The following is a 19,213-nucleotide window of genomic DNA, read 5'->3' on the forward strand; positions in this document are numbered from 1 at the left end:
GCACAAGAACTAAGCTGTTATTTACACAGAAACATTTTTTCTTCATCACTGATGCATGTTCTCCCACAGATACATTATCGTGATATTCTGAGAACCTAACTTCTAACTTATCTTGCAAATATCGTGACAGATGTTTTATTGGTATGGTATAATTGTCCATTGTAATATGCATTAATGTGACTTTTAGTAGTGAAAATTAATTTCCTCATCATGAATGGTTCTTTTAATCTTTTACTGCGCTGGGAGGTTTTAACAATGTTTTTGAATCTGTTGCTTTCTCTTTCCACTCCCTTAAAAACTTCAATAAAGATTTTTGAATTACCACGTCACACACTTTCACTGTCGTGTGAGTGTTGTCCTGTAGCTGTGTCCCAGTATGAGATAATTATAGCCCAGCTGGGTGCCCGGCCGTGTGCTGCAGCGACATTCCACCCGGAGACCTAGATAAATAAGCTAAGACAAACGGCGCGCCGTAAGAACCATCTCTCTTCTCTAACCTCCCGTGTCCCTCCATGATTGGTGACACTGGCTGCAGCAGAGAGCATGGGAAATCCCTTATAGGAAATGTCTTTTGTCTTTATGATGTCTGTTTCTATTTCTCTTCTGAACTGATAAAGAAAGAGAAACCATGTAGAGGCAAAGGTGAAGTGGGCATTAACCTGCCTTGGAGCATAGTACGTCACTAGTATTGTCTCAATCTGTGTTAGTTTCCTCAGTCAGCCCAGATCTACAGTAACAGTCTGCACAGATGAGATGGGTCCACCTGGGAGGCTGGTCTGCAGTCAGTACAGGGACCTGGTTGAATGAGGCAGGGGCTTGTTGGTGAAAGTTTATGCTCAGCAAAGCAGAGAAGAGTAAACTTCAGCTCCATCTGTAACCAGCTGCTTCACCTCTGTTCACCTCTTTCTGCCTAGACACAGGGGAATTACCTCATCATGCATACCCAGGGTTCTGTGCAGATGTGTCTGGCCTGCAAATAGCCATTTTGTCCTGTTTAGTTTCTCAAACAGATTCAACTTTTGACCAGCAAGAAGTCACTCGGTATCTAACAAGCAACAATTCAAGCGTCCTTATTAGTCCTGGAATGACTACAAGTCTGCACATCAGAGATATTATTATCAATTCATCTTTTTTATTATACACCAACCATACATCTACAAACTCAGTCATCGGTATCATCTTACACTAATAAAAACAAAGGAACCCACATTCACTTATTTTATGGCAGTGGCAGTAAAAGCCTCTTTTAACTAATCCAGCAGTGAAAAGTGGCTGTCTGACTGTAATGAGCTGTGATGAAATGGATGTCCAGATGTCTTCTGAGAATTCAGAATTGCATTAATGAACCCATATTTCGTGTCACATGAAAGCTCCAAATAATACAAATCATAATAAAAGTATGAGGAGTTTAAATTATGAGAACATCTTTATTTACAATAGCTCAGTCACAGCATATAGGAGGTAAAAAATATAAAAATAAAGTGACTCAGAGGGTAGCCCAGTCTGTAAATGTCTTTACATGGAAACCAGGTGTCAGATGTAGCCGATGATATCCTTACAGATTATGGGCTGTCGGCTGCCTGATTTCATGAGGGCTGCAAAACGGTAAAAGTCTGATTCCAGCTCATTGATGCCTGAGTGGGACTGGTGAAAAAAGGGGACTTTGGACTGGGATGCCACAGCTGGACAGGACAGACGTTTTGTTGCATTTGCAGTTCTGTTAACATCTGTGGATCGCATCTTCACTCTGTCCTCTACGCTCTTAGAAAACCCAGCCAGTTTCCGTCTCATGTTGACAAAGAAACCTCCCCCCAGTCTCTGCCTTGACGTTGGCTTCAGTTCAGTGGGTTCAGGACAATCAGGCAGGTCCATCCAGTTCTGTATGAGATCTGCAAAGCTGTTGTCTCCCAGAACCAGAGGCTGACGGTTGCGTCCCCTGGTCAATAAAGAGTTTGTCCAGTCCTCTGGGTCACTGCCCTCAAACGATGTCCACGTCTCTAGACAGGCGTCAGATGTGGATTTAGGCCGGATACGTCCACTCGGTGCTCTGTTTGTGCGGAGGCACGCCGAAGAGGACACCCGGACATTCCTGGTCCTCCTCAGAACAACCCCCTCATCCTGCCACGATGCTTCAGAGTAACCCGAGTCAAACTCCAGACTCTTGTGACTGCTGGGAGAGGCAAGGCCCAGTCTGAGGCTGAGCCCCAGCCGACTGCTCGAGTCGTCATCCTCCTCCTCCTCCAGAGGACTTGCCAGGCAGCAGGCAGAGTCATAGGTGCTGGCCGTGCTGGCATTGGACATCCGCAGCCGGGCGCGCTGTTCTCGTTGCAGTGCTCGCTGCTGGCATGCTTGCGCCACCGCAGAGTGGCGTGCTAATGCTGGGAGTTGGGTTTTTATCGGAGCAAGTGGGCGCCTGGCTGCAGTGCAGGTCTTCCTCAGTTGTTTCAGATCTTGCAGGGACCTCATCATGTACTGCATGTGCTCCCGTAGGCAGTCGCCTGAGTCTCGTAGGCAAAGCTGTGGAAACACAAAGTCGAGGAGTCAGACAAAGGTTGGCAGTAAATCACACGCTACAGCACATCAGTAAATCCACTGAGCAAATGCAGGTGACTGGAAATTTCAATGCCTTTCTAATGAACTGCTGCTGACTGGCTGTAATAACAACAAAAGTTGAGTATCACAAGGACTTGCTTCGTGGGCACGCTCAGGCTTGCCTGCACTACGTTTCAACCAATGAGCGCACATCTTTTCCCTTATTGTGGTCCTGAAGGCCAGCCAACCTGCTGTTCAAAGGTTCCTTTAATAGACAGATGCCAACACACAGCAAATGTATCTGTCCGTTAATTTATTTACCACGCCGACAACTTGAGTGAACGCCCTATTTTCACTGACTCAGGAGTGATTCAACTGAAAGCACAGACAGATGTTGTTGCGGGAAGATCTGTACAAATGCCTAACCTCAACTATTTTTCTACATAGCGAGGCCAAAGTCAAAACATCTGCAATATATCAAGGACAAACTGTGGCTCTCCAAACTACAGGGGTCCTGCCTCTTTAAGGGTGCAACTGGCCTATGAAATTCTCCAGTGACACATAAGGAATATAATGCTCCGGTTTCGTCTCCCATTCGCTCTTATCGTGCTGATTGGTCAGGATCAGCCAGCCAGTGACTCACTCTCAAACTCAGACACAGCACAAGAGATCATGTGACATGTGTGTGAGACCGTTTAAGAGTAAACATGAGACAAAGAGTAGAGTAAACAAATTTAAACTGACACCTGAATTAGGTTTTATACGATTCGCGTATCTTATATTCGCTGCAGTATGAGTTTTCTGGGTTCAGACATTTTCTGTGTGATGCTGCTGTAAAAGCTAAAGAGACTGAGTTGACAGAGAGGGGAGATATGCACAGTAAGCACGAACAGCAGAGGAGAGGCACAGGATGCAGGATCAAATAATGGAAATATGGCAAATTGAGCACAAGCCAACACAAGAGCCTCTTCCTGCACTGTGCTAACATCTGGACCCCTGTGACCCTTCTGCACTGCCCGTGAAAGTATTTGACCCTGCTACAAGACCTTCTGCCCCTGCAGTGTTTTCATCATAACTCTGCTAGATGCTGCAAGAACTTGAGATTTTCCCAAGAGGAGATGCACGTCCATGAATAAACCAGGAAATGCATGAAACACACATTTAATGCCACAATGGGCACAATGAATAATTTGTGGGTGCCACAATGTGCTGCAACGTGACTGCGTGCAGCCTTTAAAATAAACTGTTTATAGGTGGAAAACTCACCATTTCCTCTGCTTTCATCTGTAGAGATCGACGTCTGCAAGACAAACAATGTGCCAACTTTAAAACAGGATCACGCACAAAAACAAACACAATCCACAAAGAAGAAGTCACGCCGCGTAAAAGTGAGACACGCCACTGGACACTACTCACTTTCAACGTATCAGCTTCCTTCCGTAGGAAATATTTGGTCCCATGAAGTTCGTTTCGATGCGTTTCGATGCGTTTCTGGCTGCGATGCTGCCTCCAGCCTCCAGACCAGAAGCAGATGTGCTGAGTGCAGGAGTCGCCGCCGCTCGCCTCCTTTTTACAGCTGCGCGCTCAGCGGCCAGCCAATCACAGCGAGCGGTGCCGGAATGAGCCAATCAGAGCGCAGGAACAGCCCCCCCCCCCCCCCCCCACCTCCAGTTCAGGCTGCAGCTGCAACAAACGCAGGAGATGCGACGAGAGCAGAAACTATTTCTTTATCAAATCAGCTTATCTGTTTGTATTAAACATATGACAAATAACAAATGACTGTGACTGTTAACTTCTGGTGTAAATATCTTTATTTCTCTATTCCGTCCTTTTCTAAGGAGACTAAAAACTGTCTTACAGACATAGGATGCTCCTGCATGTTCACCTCCTGAATTATTTGACTACAAGGCTTTTGTTGATTTAAGTGCAACATCACATTTCAAATTATTACAAGATCAACTTGAGTTTATATTGTGTTTCTTATCTAAAATCTGTGCACTTGTGTGTGTACACCCATTAGAATTGCAATTACACGCAATACCTCTCAGTACAGGAGATGTTCAACAGTAAACAGCATATAGACAATTTAGGAATTACAGTACATGAAGCAAGAAAAATGCTAAACTAAGTCTGATTGATTGCCTTATGTGGAGTTTCAACTAATGGTTATTTTTATTGTTGATTATTCTTTAAAAAAAAACAGAAATATATATTTGCAAAAAAATAAAATGTAAATAGTTGACAGTGATTTTTCTGTTAAGTGACTCGTTATTTTAGCTACATTATCATACCTTTGTGCAAGTAAACTTTATGATAAGTAGAGTTGTTCAGTTCTGAGATGGTTTTAAATATTTGCACCTCCTTCTGGCTGATGTCGCTCAGGCTCTGGTGGCTCAGTTCGAAATCACTGAATAGGAGTGTAAACAAAATACTTCAATGTAAATGTAATGCACTCTAATTGGGCATTGAGCCTGTAGCCCTGACAGTCATTTGGCACTAGACCTTCCATTCACACCATTCAGTGAATGGATCTTTATGCTAATCTGATGGGTCCACAGGAATGCATGTGTTCAGTACTTCAGGGGAGTAGGCCAGATCAACATTAAAATGGGTACTTGTGGCATGTCCTAACCTGCATGACCCAGAAACACAACTGAAAGGAAACGTGACATAGAACCTGGGACAGTGCTATCATTCGATTGACTTGATTCTATTTATATTTATTTGTTTTTGAGTAATTTCATACAAAATATTAGTCACGTGGTTTCCCCCTATGGGCCTACACTATGTGTATGACGTGAGTGTAAAAATCTATAAAAGCTGCAGTGCTACTTCTGACAGAGCTCTTAAATCCATCAGACCATTTAGTACGTAGATAAACTGTGCTGCCAATCACAGTGTTCTTTTTATATTCTACACACACTGACCTCTAGTCTGAGGATCTCTACCTTTCCATGACTAATGGATTAAATCATTCTACAAGCTCGTACTTGAACACAATTAAGTCCATTAAGGTCCCCAACGATGGCTTCACCCTCCTGCTTTACAATAATGGCAGATTTTATAATCGTGCTGATGTTTTGTTTTGTGATTTGACATCGCAGCATGTCACACCAGTGCAGTGCTGATAATCATGAAGGCTGAGTGCTCATGTTACCTAGGCGCAAAACACATTTTTACATCACAAAGTCTGGCTTCATCCAGCGTGAAGACGCTTGCATGTCATTGTTACGCACTGGGCGTCACACACAATCATTGTAGCTGTGATTCTGTACTTATTTTGTAGTTAGTATACAGTTGTTTGTTTCAGTTAAGTGTAACTTTGGAAGTGAAAGTGAAATTGTTTCTCACTGGGTGCATGCTCTTTTTTATTTTACTCTTTTTATTTTTTGCTGGTTGCCTGGGTGGGATGCTTTGTGCCTCTGTGAGACTGGAGGAGTCTGGAGTCTTCAGAAGTAGAACTGCGATGCCCTCTAGAGTACAGACGAGAACTGCTGATGAGTTGGTGAAACTGGAATCGGTGCATTTTATCCCCTTGTTTCTTGTACACAGGGTGGACGAATTGTTTCTATTTCGAATATCTTGAACTGCTACTGATTATTAAAGGTATAAAATATTTTAAATATTTTTAGTATTTTTTCTCTACGCTGTGTAAATGTTGCTTTTCTGTTGTTGACCATTGTTTTTAGCTCATGCTGAGTTCCTGTGATCTGAATGAAGGTGAGATGTGCACAATGGACGTTTCTACTTGAAGTGACATGATAACAAGTTTTAATGTTACACATACTTGTCAGCAAATAGAGTGGAGTGCAGAGTGATAGTACAAACTGGTGGACTCCTACTCCTTATGATTTAATATTTACCACATGAAACTAGCAGTTTATTTCAACTCTACAGTTCATCAGCAGTCTGATACATCTCACTCAAACGCTTAATGAATAAGTCTGCCCTGTTGTAACGCTGCATGGTGTAAGTCAAGGTTCCTAAATGTATTGCATGAAAGCACAAAAATAATTGTCTTGTTTGTCAAATCCATCCTCCGCATGTTTCTGCTGTGACGTGCTCACATGGAGGCTGCATTCATGGCATCAAGCAACGTTAGCGGATCTAATGTTCTACCATCATACGAGTTGTACTTAGCACCTCCGTGCTCAACTGGAGTCACAAATGGTGAGTATGGTGGCAGGAATAGTCTAAACATCAATAAAAAAAAATGATTTTAATATTTTGAACAGAGTAAGTGAAAGAGTGTGAAGAATTACTGAACTGTATCAATGGAAGCTCCTTTACTTTGTTATAATGCCAATGTATTTTTTCATTATTATTATTTTTGTTCTTTTTTACATTGTTGAAGTGCACTTGGCCTCATCACCAGATGGCGCCCTCGGTTTGTCTGAAGACATGTATTCATAGGGAAGTTGTAGGGGTAGACTCACAGACTATACAGATGATGGTTCTAGCTGGAAATACTCCTCCAGATGATGTCATCAGTTTGACCAAGACTAAAGCCGCTGTAGTATGAGCAACCACCTGACATTATCTAACTGAAAAGATGCCTTTTCCCACTTAAAAGCAGAGATGTTTTAATACAGAATATGAAAGGCAGACATATATGGAAGTTAAATGTTATACACATATATTTAATCCCACAATTAAAAACCCTGGGAAGCAAGTTAAAAGTGATTTTGCTCTATTTGACTACTGTAATACAATCAAACAACCTTTTACTAAAAGCCGGGGATATCAAAACGTGACTGTGAACAGTGAACACGGGCTGCATATATCAGTGCAGTTTGAGACTGATTGATATTCACTTCTTGAAATAACTACCAGTGAGTGACGAGGCAGAATTAAATGTGTTCCTTCCTCTGTGGTTGCAGATGTAATGACTACTCACCGTCCTGCCCCCGTGGTTCAAACATCCTTTCTCGTACTTAAGTGGTCAGAAACAAACTCCTTTTTAACCCAAGAGTAGAAAATTGTGCAAAGTAACACCTGTAAAGCCAAAGTATACGTAGGTGTGTGAAGTTGTCAGTGTACTAAAAGTCCACCAGAGAAAAGATAAAACAGATAAAATTAACAGAGAAGAATCAGGAGTGCAAGAGTCAGATGATCTCTACTTTTATTTAAATTAAATCATATCATATAGGACTTTTAAAGCATTTTAATATTTTCCAAAACACTAACCTTTTTCTGAATTAGATTTTTCGTCTCTCATTAACAATCACTATATATTCATAGGTGCTAGGCAGAAAAATGGAAGTAAAATATAGGAGCACAGTAGGTCAAACGGTACTGAAAGCATCTAGGAACTGGCTGTAAACAGAAGTCAAGGCACAAACATACTGCAACAGACATGGAAAAGGTACTATAAAAAGTGACAGAATGTTAGGTACACACTTACTTTAAATATCAGTTAGAATTAAATCCCCCCTCCTGCGTGTGAAGCCATTTTTTTTTTCCTTTTTTAACTTTTAACATTTTTATTTGCATTTTATAGGAATGTTAGATAAATTGTGCAGATTACAGAGCTAATATTTGCCATGTTGCCTCATGCAGAGCAATATGCGCTTTGGCTATGAATGATGAACTTATGATGTAAACATAAAAAAAAACAAAAAGCACTTTTCCTTTATCGATCATGTTTTATGTCTATGCCTGTGCTTCATCTCTTAAAAAATAAGCTTCATGTGATTAAAAGTTTAATAATTTGCACATCAGAATCTCTATAAGTAAAATGAATGCATTTATATAAAAATGTTTTCCTTTGCCTCCTCTAGTAATTGAAAGAAAGAAAGAAAGAATAAGAACAAAAATACAATAATAAATGCTGATTTTTGTGGTCATAGCCCAAAGAGTTAACAATACGAGCAACTGGATCAGCAATCGTTGAAATTCTGCAAGGCTCGTCAGGTTTTCAGTCTCTTAGGTGTCTTTATAAAAAGCAGATCAAAGCGGAAATCGTGGTTTGCCAGTGCAGTCATTCGTGATGTGTGTATGTTCCCCCATCTGTACGGTCTTCAGAACTGTTCAAGTAATCTGAAAAAGCACAAATCAGTCACTTAAAACGAGCCCAATTCTGTGACTTGTTTCAGAGCTGAATCCCCGTCTGAGTCGTTCTCTAAACTCACCTTGACTGTCTCTCAGATGTGTGTGTTCTTTTTAGAAGAGGCCACAGTCCTTCAGGTTGTTCTTGATGATGACATCAGTGACAGCATCGAACACAAACTGCACGTTCTTGGTGTCTGTGGCGCAGGTGAAGTGGGTGTAGATCTCCTTGGTGTCCTTCTTCTTGTTCAGATCCTCGAATTTGGTCTGGATGTAAGCCTGGGCCTCCTCGTACTTGTTAGGGCCTGATGAAAAACACAGTAAGAACAGTCTAATGAAATTCAAGAGAAAACATCTGCTGGCAAGACGAGGCAATTTCACTGTACACTGATGTGTACAGACATGCTTCTTGTTTGTTGAATCATTTTTTTTTTTGTCATATTATTATTTCATTATTCATGAATTTGAACAACTACCTGCAAAGCTTGCTTTGATATTTAGGAAAGTCAGTGTATTTCCAAAATACTCAAATTGTTCCAACTGTCTGAATGAAAATACTGTAAACCAGTTGAACCAGGTTACAAGTGTTGAGTGACGAGTGACACACCACAAACTATTTTTCTGAGAAACAGGTGCCAAAAGCATTTAAAGGTTTGTAGGTTGATTCTAAATTTGAGATACTGACTTGAGTTTTTATCAATTTAGTGGTTTTAAACACTGAAAAGCTGGCAACTAGCAAAGCAACTGGAGCTTTGTACTGTACCGGTGTACTCAGGGAAGCAGATGGTCAGAGGGCTGTGGGCAATCTTTTCCTGAAACAGGTCCTTCTTGTTGAGGAACAGGATGATGGACGTCTCTGTGAACCACTTGTTGTTGCAGATTGAGTCAAACAGTTTCATGCTTTCGTGCATCCGGTTCTGGGTGGGATGGGCACAAATGTGGAGATAAAGAGATTATTAGAGAGCACAACTAGGGCACATAAAGGAAATGAGTTCACAGAAAGCCCAACCTCCCTCCCCATTTTAAATTATTCTGTGAATGGGAATATGAAGCTATTGTTTTTAAATTCAAGGAGTAGAAGCTTAACTCACCATCTCCTCATCCTCAGCCAGGACCAGGTCATAGGCACTCATGGCTACACAGAAGATGATGGCTGTGACTCCCTCGAAGCAGTGGATCCACTTCTTCCTTTCTGACCGCTGGCCTCCAACGTCAAACATCCTGCACAGGCAGACACAGTGTAAACATGATGCTGTTTTTGTGACAGACCAGATGGAACTGAACATGGGGGAAACAAACTTTTTTTCCCAAAATGACTAAGCAGAAAGGTCTCCCTTTGGAGCAAATATTTTCTCCTGCCCCCTCTTTCCAGTGAAAACATCTCTGCCTCTTCCTGTCTTCAGAGCAGAGTGTTCGCTGCACAGGCCTTGTCATTTTACTGGCATTTGTTGGCATTTTAGCACAGTGCAGTTGCTGTGGTAACAGGCGGCCTTAAGGCTGAGACATGGCGGCGGCAGGTTTTTAGATCCTATATGACTTATTCATGAAAACGGAAGGTACCTAGATGGATGAGAGAGGATGCTCATCTGCTCGGTGCCAGACTGAACATTTGCACCATCCAATCCTGAGAGGCTGCTTTCAGTTGGCAGCTGAAGGTAGCGTGTAACCATTTGTAGCATCTCAGAGTCGCACGGTTTTTCCTTGACCTGTCATTCTTCCTGCTAAGCAGTGTTCACTTTGCAAAGTTTGGCTCATTAGAGCAGAACTTGTTTCTCGCAGACAACCAACTTTAGGCTGAGTAAGCAAAACTCATTATAACAGGGACACACTTCAAACTGTTCACCTCAGCTGTGCACTCACATAAACTAAATATATCATAGCAGTACAGCACTGAGGAGACTGCTGTAGATAAACATAAGCTGGTTATATTTGGTTTCTGTCCTCCACAAAGATATGAAGTATTTACAACATAAATATGAGATGTAAACATTACACACAGCAGGGACAGAAGCACACATACCTTTTCATTTCAAGTGCCTCATCTTGTAAAATGTCTTTTACAATTTCCTTTGTTGTTTCCAAAGTCTTAGTGGTGGCTAATGTCTTCATCTGACGTGTATGACGTGTATGACAATATTATTCAGCTTTCGTTTTTAACAATGAGGAACACACAGTTCCCCATAGTACTCATAGTATGCTTTTGTCACAATGACAAAATATATTACTGGATAAAGTCTGAGAAACCTGGATGAAAACTGGCATTCAAAGTAACAAAGGGTCATAATGCTGCTGTGACAGCTATTCAGTTACAAAATCTGGCTCAGCTGTGTACTGTTCATAAAGGTTAAACACAAATCTCATATTTATAGTAGTTCTGGCACTGTATTGAAGGGTTTTCCTCTTCTTTTTTATCTCTGTGTGTGACCAATAAATGTAGAGTTCCCACTGTAACACTGATGGGTAGGATAAGCTGTTTCATAGAAAAACAGCTTAAGCACATTTGCTGAAATGAGACAGCAATTTCCACAAACAAAGCGCCAAACAAATGTTTTCCTGTGTGTGATTTTTGGTTCCCCCCCAAAAGGGAGAAACTGTGCTGGCAAATAGCATCTAACAATTTTAGTAAAAGTCAAAATGATTCAGTTTACTCATATGATGGTGATTACTGTTTTAAAAAAGTGAACAGCTCATTTCCCCACATAAGATCTGAGCAATTTAATTTTCAAATAAAAATAGTTTTACTGCTTTTACCAGTTGTTTTTATCTGACACATCTATGATGATGACAAGATGATTCTGTTATTTTCAATATGCGTCTTCCCTGATCAAGTAAATTTCTAGATGATGGTTAAAACAACGTATGTAAAATGTCTCATCTTGGCTACAGCGTTTGTGCACTTAAATAGTTATCTGAACAGCTCATCACAAAATGGCCTCAAGCAGCTGAGAAAAAGTCTTACTTGAAGTGCAGATCCTTGAAGGTAAAATGTGTTTCCACAATGCCAGTGGTCTTGACTCGAGTCCGCAGCACGTCTTGCTGTGTGGGGATGTAGTCGGACTTGGCTATCCTCTCCAGATCATTTAGATAGCTGATGGGAAGACACAAACATTTTACATATTTAAAATTAGCACTGCAGTGTAAAGTGCGTTCCTGCAAACAGACATGAGGAAAGTATCACATAATGATCCTCTAACAAGGCTGTGTTGTCTCTACACAGTCGAGTTCAAATTCATAGTGACATTAAATGGGGACCTCAAACGCTGGTACAGAACAACACAACATTGCTGCTTTACCTCTGCTGACTTCGTGGTGACCCTTTTTAGCTAGAATAGAGATATAAGGTTTTAGTATGTTTTTTAATTTAATTTCTAATATAGTTTTACAATATTTTGTCTGTATTATGTATTGTTTTGTAGTGTTTAGAAAATGTGAAGCAAACTGAAGTAATATGACTTCTCAGGCCAGCCATGCCTAAAGGCTGATAAAAGCACCAGATACAAAACCACAATCAACTTTTACACATATAATGTTACCATGGGAGACACAAAGGCTAGAGGGCAAATGTATTTTCGGTCAATGTTTCAACATAATATTTAACTGCATGAAAGGACTGTGCTGAGTATTTGTTGGTGCTGGATTAAATCCCATCCAAGCCAAGCTCGGGTGTAGATACAAGAGCATTTGCACCACTATTTCATGCCACGTGTCCGACAGTTTAATCATAATCCTGCTCCCCACAGAGAGAGATTTGAGCTGCTTTTGTAGTCCACATATCAGATACTGTAATGCCGCTTCATTTGACCATAAGTCTCGATGATTAATTGAATTTCTAAGACTCTAATAAGAGAGGTTACTCAAATGTAGTGTAACAAAGACTTATTAATGACAAAATTACAGTCACATGGTCAGACAGCCAGTGGGAAACTACAGCAGACTGGTACAATGCAGCAATGTTGCACAAAAAACAATTACAGTGCAGAGAGACCATTTCATTTTACACGAGTGACGAGTGAAAAGGTTAGGGTAATTTCCTCAAATAATGACGGCTGGATGCTTTATTTTCAGAAAGTATAGTGAATTCCCTTTCTATCAAATGAAGAAGGTGAGAAAAGACATATCTAGTGTGAGCTGTGCCATTTCTCTCTCTCTCTCTCTCTCTCCCTTTCTATTTTTCCCTCACTATCTGTGGCTCTCAGCAGGTGCTCAGACATGGATTATGGTCGAGTGCCAGACTCATTTAGTCCTCTCTTATAGCAACTGACTCTCTCAGCACTCTACAAAGTCTTGATGAAACACTGTACATTGTACACTCTCCCAGTTACTAATGCAAGGCCGTGTTAGCAGTATTCTTCCAGGTCTCCTTGGGTTTAACACGACCAGTGAAGCAGAGATGTCCAAGTTATTGTTATACGGGCCAACATAAATAGAACAACATCACTCCCCCTTGAAGTTAAGTAATGCCCTGACTGCAAAGCAATCATTTATAAAACACTTAACATGCCCCTGAGAGTTTACAGCACCATCCGGAGGTGTCTTAGTTCTGTCAAAGGCATTTTGTATAAAACAGAGCTTCCAGGCAGCTGGTGGTGAACATGGCTGAGACACTGTGCTTTCTCAGGTTTTCCATCTCAGTGCAGCAGTGAACCCCAGAGGGTCAGAGTGATAACCAACTCTCACCTCTGACCAGCAACCTGTCGCTCAATTACTTGATGCTCTTCTGTTATTAACCTTGTTCATTTTAACAATGTGCCCAACAAATGGCAGAGATGAGGATCCATGAGGTAAGTTAGTTATGCTGTATGTATGGGTAACTATGGTCTTAAAAGTGAAAGCCACCTCTAAAACAAAACTGTAACGTCGTCTCCATTAATAACCGCTGCTGATAAATGTATTATGTTGACTTGTGCTTCTAATAGAAATAAATCCAACACAGATGTAACTTTGCATCTAGAAAAGTAAAGAGTAAGGCGAGTTATTAGTTAAAAGCTAACAATGACAAGGGGGATGTTCTGTTTGTTCTTTTATCTGTTGGTTGGGCTGCCTCAGAGTTAAATTGAAGAGATTGATTGCATTCTTATTATGTCATATTTTCCTTTTGGCCCCACTAGAAATGTGAACATGCAGCATTACAAATACACCACCAGAGCTTATGTGTACATTAAATTAACGTCTAGTCATTGTGTTTTCAGAAAACAACTGTGCAATTTTATGATGAAACACTATGATCCACACACCAAACTTTACACACACATTATTTTATGTTATTAGAGCACTCACTAGGCTGCAGAGTCATTGAGCTGGTACTCTCTGGCCCGTGTGAAGCAGCCCTGGACGCCTCCATCTGACCACAGTCGTTTGATGACATTAGACAGGTCCTCTGGCAGGATGCCCTGCTCTTCGGCTGCTGCTGACAGGGCAAACAGTTGGCGGGCATCATCCTGACAAATGAAGATGCACACAAATATAGTTAAATACAGCAGGTCTCTTGAATGAAAGATGTTACACTAGGCAAAGTTGATAAACATTACACTTGAGGGCTTTGGTTAGGATGTTGTAGCCACATTAGCCAGTGTTATAACCACTTGTTGCAAGGCTTGTTGCAAGGCTTAGATTACACTGTATTCCTACAAAAAGTAAAAAAAAAAGAATCTGTTCTTTTTCTACATTTCATTTTTAGTTTACTTTTGGTCTTCTACTATTTTTTTTTTTTTTTTTTACATATTTATTGTTTTGCTCTTCTCTTTAATGCCTATTCTATGTTGTACTGTCATCCATTAGAAACAAAATGTATATCATGCACATCTGTGGAAATGATGATAAACCTCAACCTGAATCGGCTGTGAGGAGATATGTTTTCACAACCAATCAAATACAATAACTTTAAATTATGCATCCATCACTAGCATAATTGGACCAATGATGGATTAATCAACTGGACCAAATTTATGTCTCACTGGCCCTTGGCCATCACACAGTCATCTACCATCATTATATTTCTTTTCTGTTGCTCTACGTCTTTCTCAAGAGCAGTTAAAGGTTACAGAAGGCTGTTGTTGCGAAAACAACCCTTTTGCGCAGGACATCACCATGAAAGTTCTTCTTTAACAACAACTGTCCTCTTGTATCCGTTTCAACATAACCATTATGCAAATCCGAAACAAAGGCAGAGTTGCAGCTATACTCACAAGTAGGAGAACATCATTTTCGTCATCATGCACGTGTATTTACTGGACAAAGGTTACATACACGTTTGATGTTAGCTACTGAGAGCCGACTTCCATGTATTAGTTAACCATTGTTTGACCCACCACTGCATTTGTCTGTGGGTCACAGGACGTTAGCAGTCATTTACTGTGTAACACATGGTAAAAATTAAAATACTGTGAGGGAACAAGAAGAACATTAGAGACTACCTTCAAGTTATTGTACGGGCTGTTCTAAAATTATAGTTCAAAAGCTGAAGTAAGTAAGAGAAATATAATAGCGTACACTGTGACGGGATGAAAGTTTAGTCAAAGAAAGTAATAATACCTTTTTGGTGGTTCACAGGCAGTGAAAAAGGTCTTTCTACATAAAACAATGTTTATCTAAGTCCTGATAAATGAAGGTCACCCAGGGGACTGAAATTTTGGAAAGACCAAAGTATTAAAACACAAAAAAAAAATACTTTAAAGAAATCTAAATAGTGCTGCCTGCATTGTAGAATACACTTTAGTAATAATTAAGTAATTTTATCCACTACAAGACTGCTGCTGCTTTATTTTCTTCCATTTTAGCAGAATTTAAAGTCAAGAGGATCAGGTAGATTAGGTTTCCATATTTGATGTGTATACACTCTAAGAAACGTGTCTGAAAAGCAAGAGAAACATACAAGATAAGTAGAGATACTGTATGTGGCATTAAGTTGAGCTGTTGGACTGTGAAAAAGACATGCAAACGCAGCTGCCTCATTTTCTCTGCATTTTATCAAGTCAAATTATCTTTTCAAATGCACTTTGAAGTTGACAGATGACTTTATCCACTGTCTATAACTAAGAATACTGACTTAGAAATCATCTTTCAGATGATCTGTGAGAAGAGAAGATGTGAATCACATCAGTGAGTTGATGAGCCTATTGAAATTAAAGCATAATTTTCTCTTCTCATGGATAGTGCCTGAATTTTGTTTTTGTGATCTTATCATCTCTCCGGGTGGTTTCCCGTTGAATGGAGGTTCTTTACAGTCTCCTTTTAACAGTGTACACACACACACACACACCTGCAGGGACAGTAAACACACAACACTGCAGGAGTCCATCTTAAGCATCTGCTACCCAGAGCTGATTTCCAAATAGTGTCACTCTGCACTCGGGTGAAATTCTTGAGCATTGTAATTTCTGCTCTCACACATCCTCAAGGCTAGATATGGGTGATTAAGGTTGAGACACAGTGGGGGCTCTGGTGATGATTAATGAAGATGATGTCACTGAACTGAGTGCAACCTTATTAAGCAACTCTTTCTACTATTATAATACAGCACTTCAAGTTGCATGTATCTGTAACATATGTTACAGGCTAATATACAGTGTTGCTCATATTTCCATCAGTAGCATATTGTAAAACATACAAACAGGCATATTAAGTATAGCTGGAGATGCTCTCAAACTGGCGGTTGCATAATATTCTACAACATTTTTGCCTTTATTCCCAACGTCATTTCATTTACAGTTACAATTGCAGAGGACAACAAGTGGTAAATATGATTGTTGACTTTACTGTTGGAGACTTACCGCTCTAGCCGAATCCTCGTAGTCAATTTTGAGGTTGCCCATGGCTTTAATGATGGCCATAATGGACTGGATTGTGTTGCTGTAGACAACTGCTCTGTACTGCTTACACTCATCTTCTGAGTATCCATCCTCGTGAATGATCCTGAAAACAGAACAGGGCATGTGTATTTTAAGCTGAAATCTCAACTTTGTAGTAAAACACAAAACTGATGTTATTACATGTCAGAATATTAAACAACACTGAACCCACAGCTAATGTGTGTCTTGCTTGTTTAATGTTTGACAGTAAACAGCCTCTAATGGAATAATATCTTTTGTTCTCTAAAAAATTTAACTGTATTTTCACTGACATTTAATTTTTATTCATAAAGATTTAGCAGATTCATAAAGAGTATCCAATCCTGCCCGTCACTGATCGTTATTCTGGTGGGTTGAGGTGCAGGGAAATTCAGATGTTTTTTGTTTGTTTTTTTATCTCTAAGCTACAGGACACTAAAACAAATATTTACTTGCTTTTGGAGCTGCTACGAAAGAAAAGCAGGGGGATGAGAAAGAAGCTGGGCTGGAAACCAAACAGAACCATCTCTCCTGGCCTATCACAGCCCACAGACAAGAGTCACCCAACCAGAATGCTTATTGGTTGTGTGATGTGCTGAATGGGACCTTATTAAAATGCAAGTGAGCCTACTATGAAACACTGTGAGGCACAGCCGAGAGGACCGAAAGCCCACAATGTTTTCCTCTTACACAATCAATATGTTTAATCATTTATTAAATTCCACTTCGATTTACTTGATAGTGAAGCACTGTGTGAACCTTGCTCTACAAAGTAATATTCAAATTTAATATAAACCTACAAATAACATTAGGCTGGCACATGTCAAAAAGGTATAATAGTAATATAAAGCCTGGCTCTACGACACAGATGTAACTAGCAACACGAGACTTCTGTGGAATAACGTTTACTGAAAACTGTTGAGTAGTAAATCAGACAAACTGAAATGAACATTTGGCAGTAGTAATTATGTTGTATTGAGTTCGTGAGCTGCTATTACATTTAGATATATCATTAATGCTTAGTTAACTTGTAAATTTGGTGTCTTCAATGCAACTCTAAAACTGGATTACTGAAGTCCCTCCATTATTGCTGTCATATCCTGTGACTGTCATTATTCTTTGTCACAGCATTTTGTGTTCTAAGTTCGTGACACAGGAATTTCTTAAGAATTTCTGAACTAGACTTACTGACATCGTTTATAAAGTATAATTGCCCTTTTCCCCATTATTATGAATAGGAAAATTACACACATAGAATCTCTGAAATCTATTGTTTATCTGAAAAAAGATGATAAAAAAATAAAGAAAGAAAAGAAGATTTTCGTTTAACTCTTCTTCTTCATAGTTTGGGGCTGAAGGTTACATATGAGGTCCCGCACACCAAGTTACATTTGTTCTCTATATTTTAAGCAGCTGGCAGAAATCACTCCTATTGCTTTAAGGCCAAAGAGAAGAGAGTGAGTAAGCTCAACAAGCCTTATTCACCTGACATTTGACATGTCATAGCAGGAAAATAAAACAGGTTGACCTATTACAGGGGTGAGAAGATCCACTGTTCAGATCACTAATAATACTACTAACAACTGTATTGATTACGACATACAAAAAAATCCCAAATTGTATGTGAGCCCTTCTCCTGCTGATCACACAGCAGAAGCTTGTAGAAGAAGCTCACACCAGAGAATTTGTGAATTTGAAAACTGTATCTGAATCATTATAGAAACTGATTCAGTCACTGTAGTGACACTGAAGGATAGTAGGAACTTAATAAGAGTCATTAATTTGTGAATTCATGCTGTGGAAACGCACATGCAAAACCAGCCCTTGTATTAAAGACAAGTAGGGAGGGTTTCAGAGAAGCTGACAGGACTGAAATTACACAACCAGGCAACCAGCAGTTTCATTTATGCTTCAAACCACAGTAATCAGAGTCCACTAAAGACAATGAATACAGTGAGCATAATTCCTTGCTCACCTTTTCCATATCTTAAAACTCTTATCGACAAACTGGGACATTGTTGGAATTGAAACACCCACATAAAGTACCCACATTTAAGTAGCTCACTTTATCTACAAGTTGTGAGGCTATTATAGTTTTTCTACAAAATGTTGAAAAGCCACCTGCTGGGAATCAGTTAAAAAAGCAGCGGGAAGCAGGAACAATCAGAAAACGAAGAGAAACAGTTAAGATAATGATATGACTCACTGCTCCTCAAAACTCGCAAATGATTCTTCTCAGCAAGTAAAATGAAACATATTTCAGCAAATGCATGAGCAATTCCTTATCTAGAATCCTATTCTGATGTACACTTAAGTAATGATTTGAAGTTTTTTTTTTTTTTACAAAAATATTTTGTGTGTTTCTAGTACTTTAATCTAAAGTAGTGATAGCCCAGTGTCTAAAAGTGGATTAGTAGGAAAGGTTCTTGCTGTCGTTTCAGCGTAGATAAGCACTGTCAGTGATCTTTTGTACAGCCCAAATAAAATGATGTCTGCTTGTCAGACTAGAGCAGCAATAATGGTGGGATTTCTTTGTTAGGCTTATTCTGAGTCCACAAATGCAACACATATATTAAAAATAACAAATAAATACCCCCCCCCAAAATTAAGAAGGACCCTGGTAGTTGCTGCAGTAAATGTGTAGCACCGCAAGAAAGCAGAGGTGCATAAAATACACAAACTCAATAGTCAAGTAAAGGTGCAAGTATGCATAGAAAAACACTCCACTACAAGTACAGGTACTCTTTAATTTTTATACTCAAGTAAAGGTACTAAAGTACAACTTGTTACTTTTAGTTTGAGAACAT

The 19,213-nt window shown here is 39.8% G+C and overlaps 2 protein-coding genes across 2 annotated transcripts in view; both read right to left on the bottom strand.

The window, feature by feature from the left end:
- Positions 1–1,110: 1,110 nt before the first annotated feature.
- Positions 1,111–4,083, bottom strand: LOC113153164 (PAK4-inhibitor inka2-like). Its single transcript, XM_026346642.1, has 3 exons — positions 3,949–4,083; positions 3,799–3,832; positions 1,111–2,517 (listed from the first exon to the last, which is right to left on the bottom strand). The coding sequence occupies exons 2-3, from the start codon at positions 3,814–3,816 to the stop codon at positions 1,534–1,536; spliced, it is 1,002 nt and encodes a 333-aa protein (XP_026202427.1). The 5' UTR covers positions 3,817–3,832; positions 3,949–4,083; the 3' UTR covers positions 1,111–1,533.
- Positions 4,084–7,629: 3,546 nt separating this feature from the next.
- The window catches only part of LOC113153366 (guanine nucleotide-binding protein G(i) subunit alpha-2-like), a 43,684-nt gene continuing 32,100 nt past the window's right edge, over positions 7,630–19,213 (bottom strand). The window contains exons 3-9 of the mRNA XM_026346959.1: positions 16,350–16,491; positions 13,858–14,018; positions 11,540–11,668; positions 9,672–9,801; positions 9,344–9,497; positions 8,664–8,885; positions 7,630–8,571 (exon numbers count right to left, since the gene is read on the bottom strand). Of these exons, the coding sequence (XP_026202744.1) occupies positions 8,695–8,885; positions 9,344–9,497; positions 9,672–9,801; positions 11,540–11,668; positions 13,858–14,018; positions 16,350–16,491 (907 nt within the window). The 3' untranslated portion in view covers positions 7,630–8,571; positions 8,664–8,694. The remainder of the gene's footprint in view (positions 8,572–8,663; positions 8,886–9,343; positions 9,498–9,671; positions 9,802–11,539; positions 11,669–13,857; positions 14,019–16,349; positions 16,492–19,213) is intronic.

This window comes from Anabas testudineus, chromosome 5 (genome assembly GCF_900324465.2).
Source record: "Anabas testudineus chromosome 5, fAnaTes1.2, whole genome shotgun sequence".
In the NCBI taxonomy this organism is placed as follows: Eukaryota; Metazoa; Chordata; class Actinopteri; order Anabantiformes; family Anabantidae; genus Anabas; species Anabas testudineus.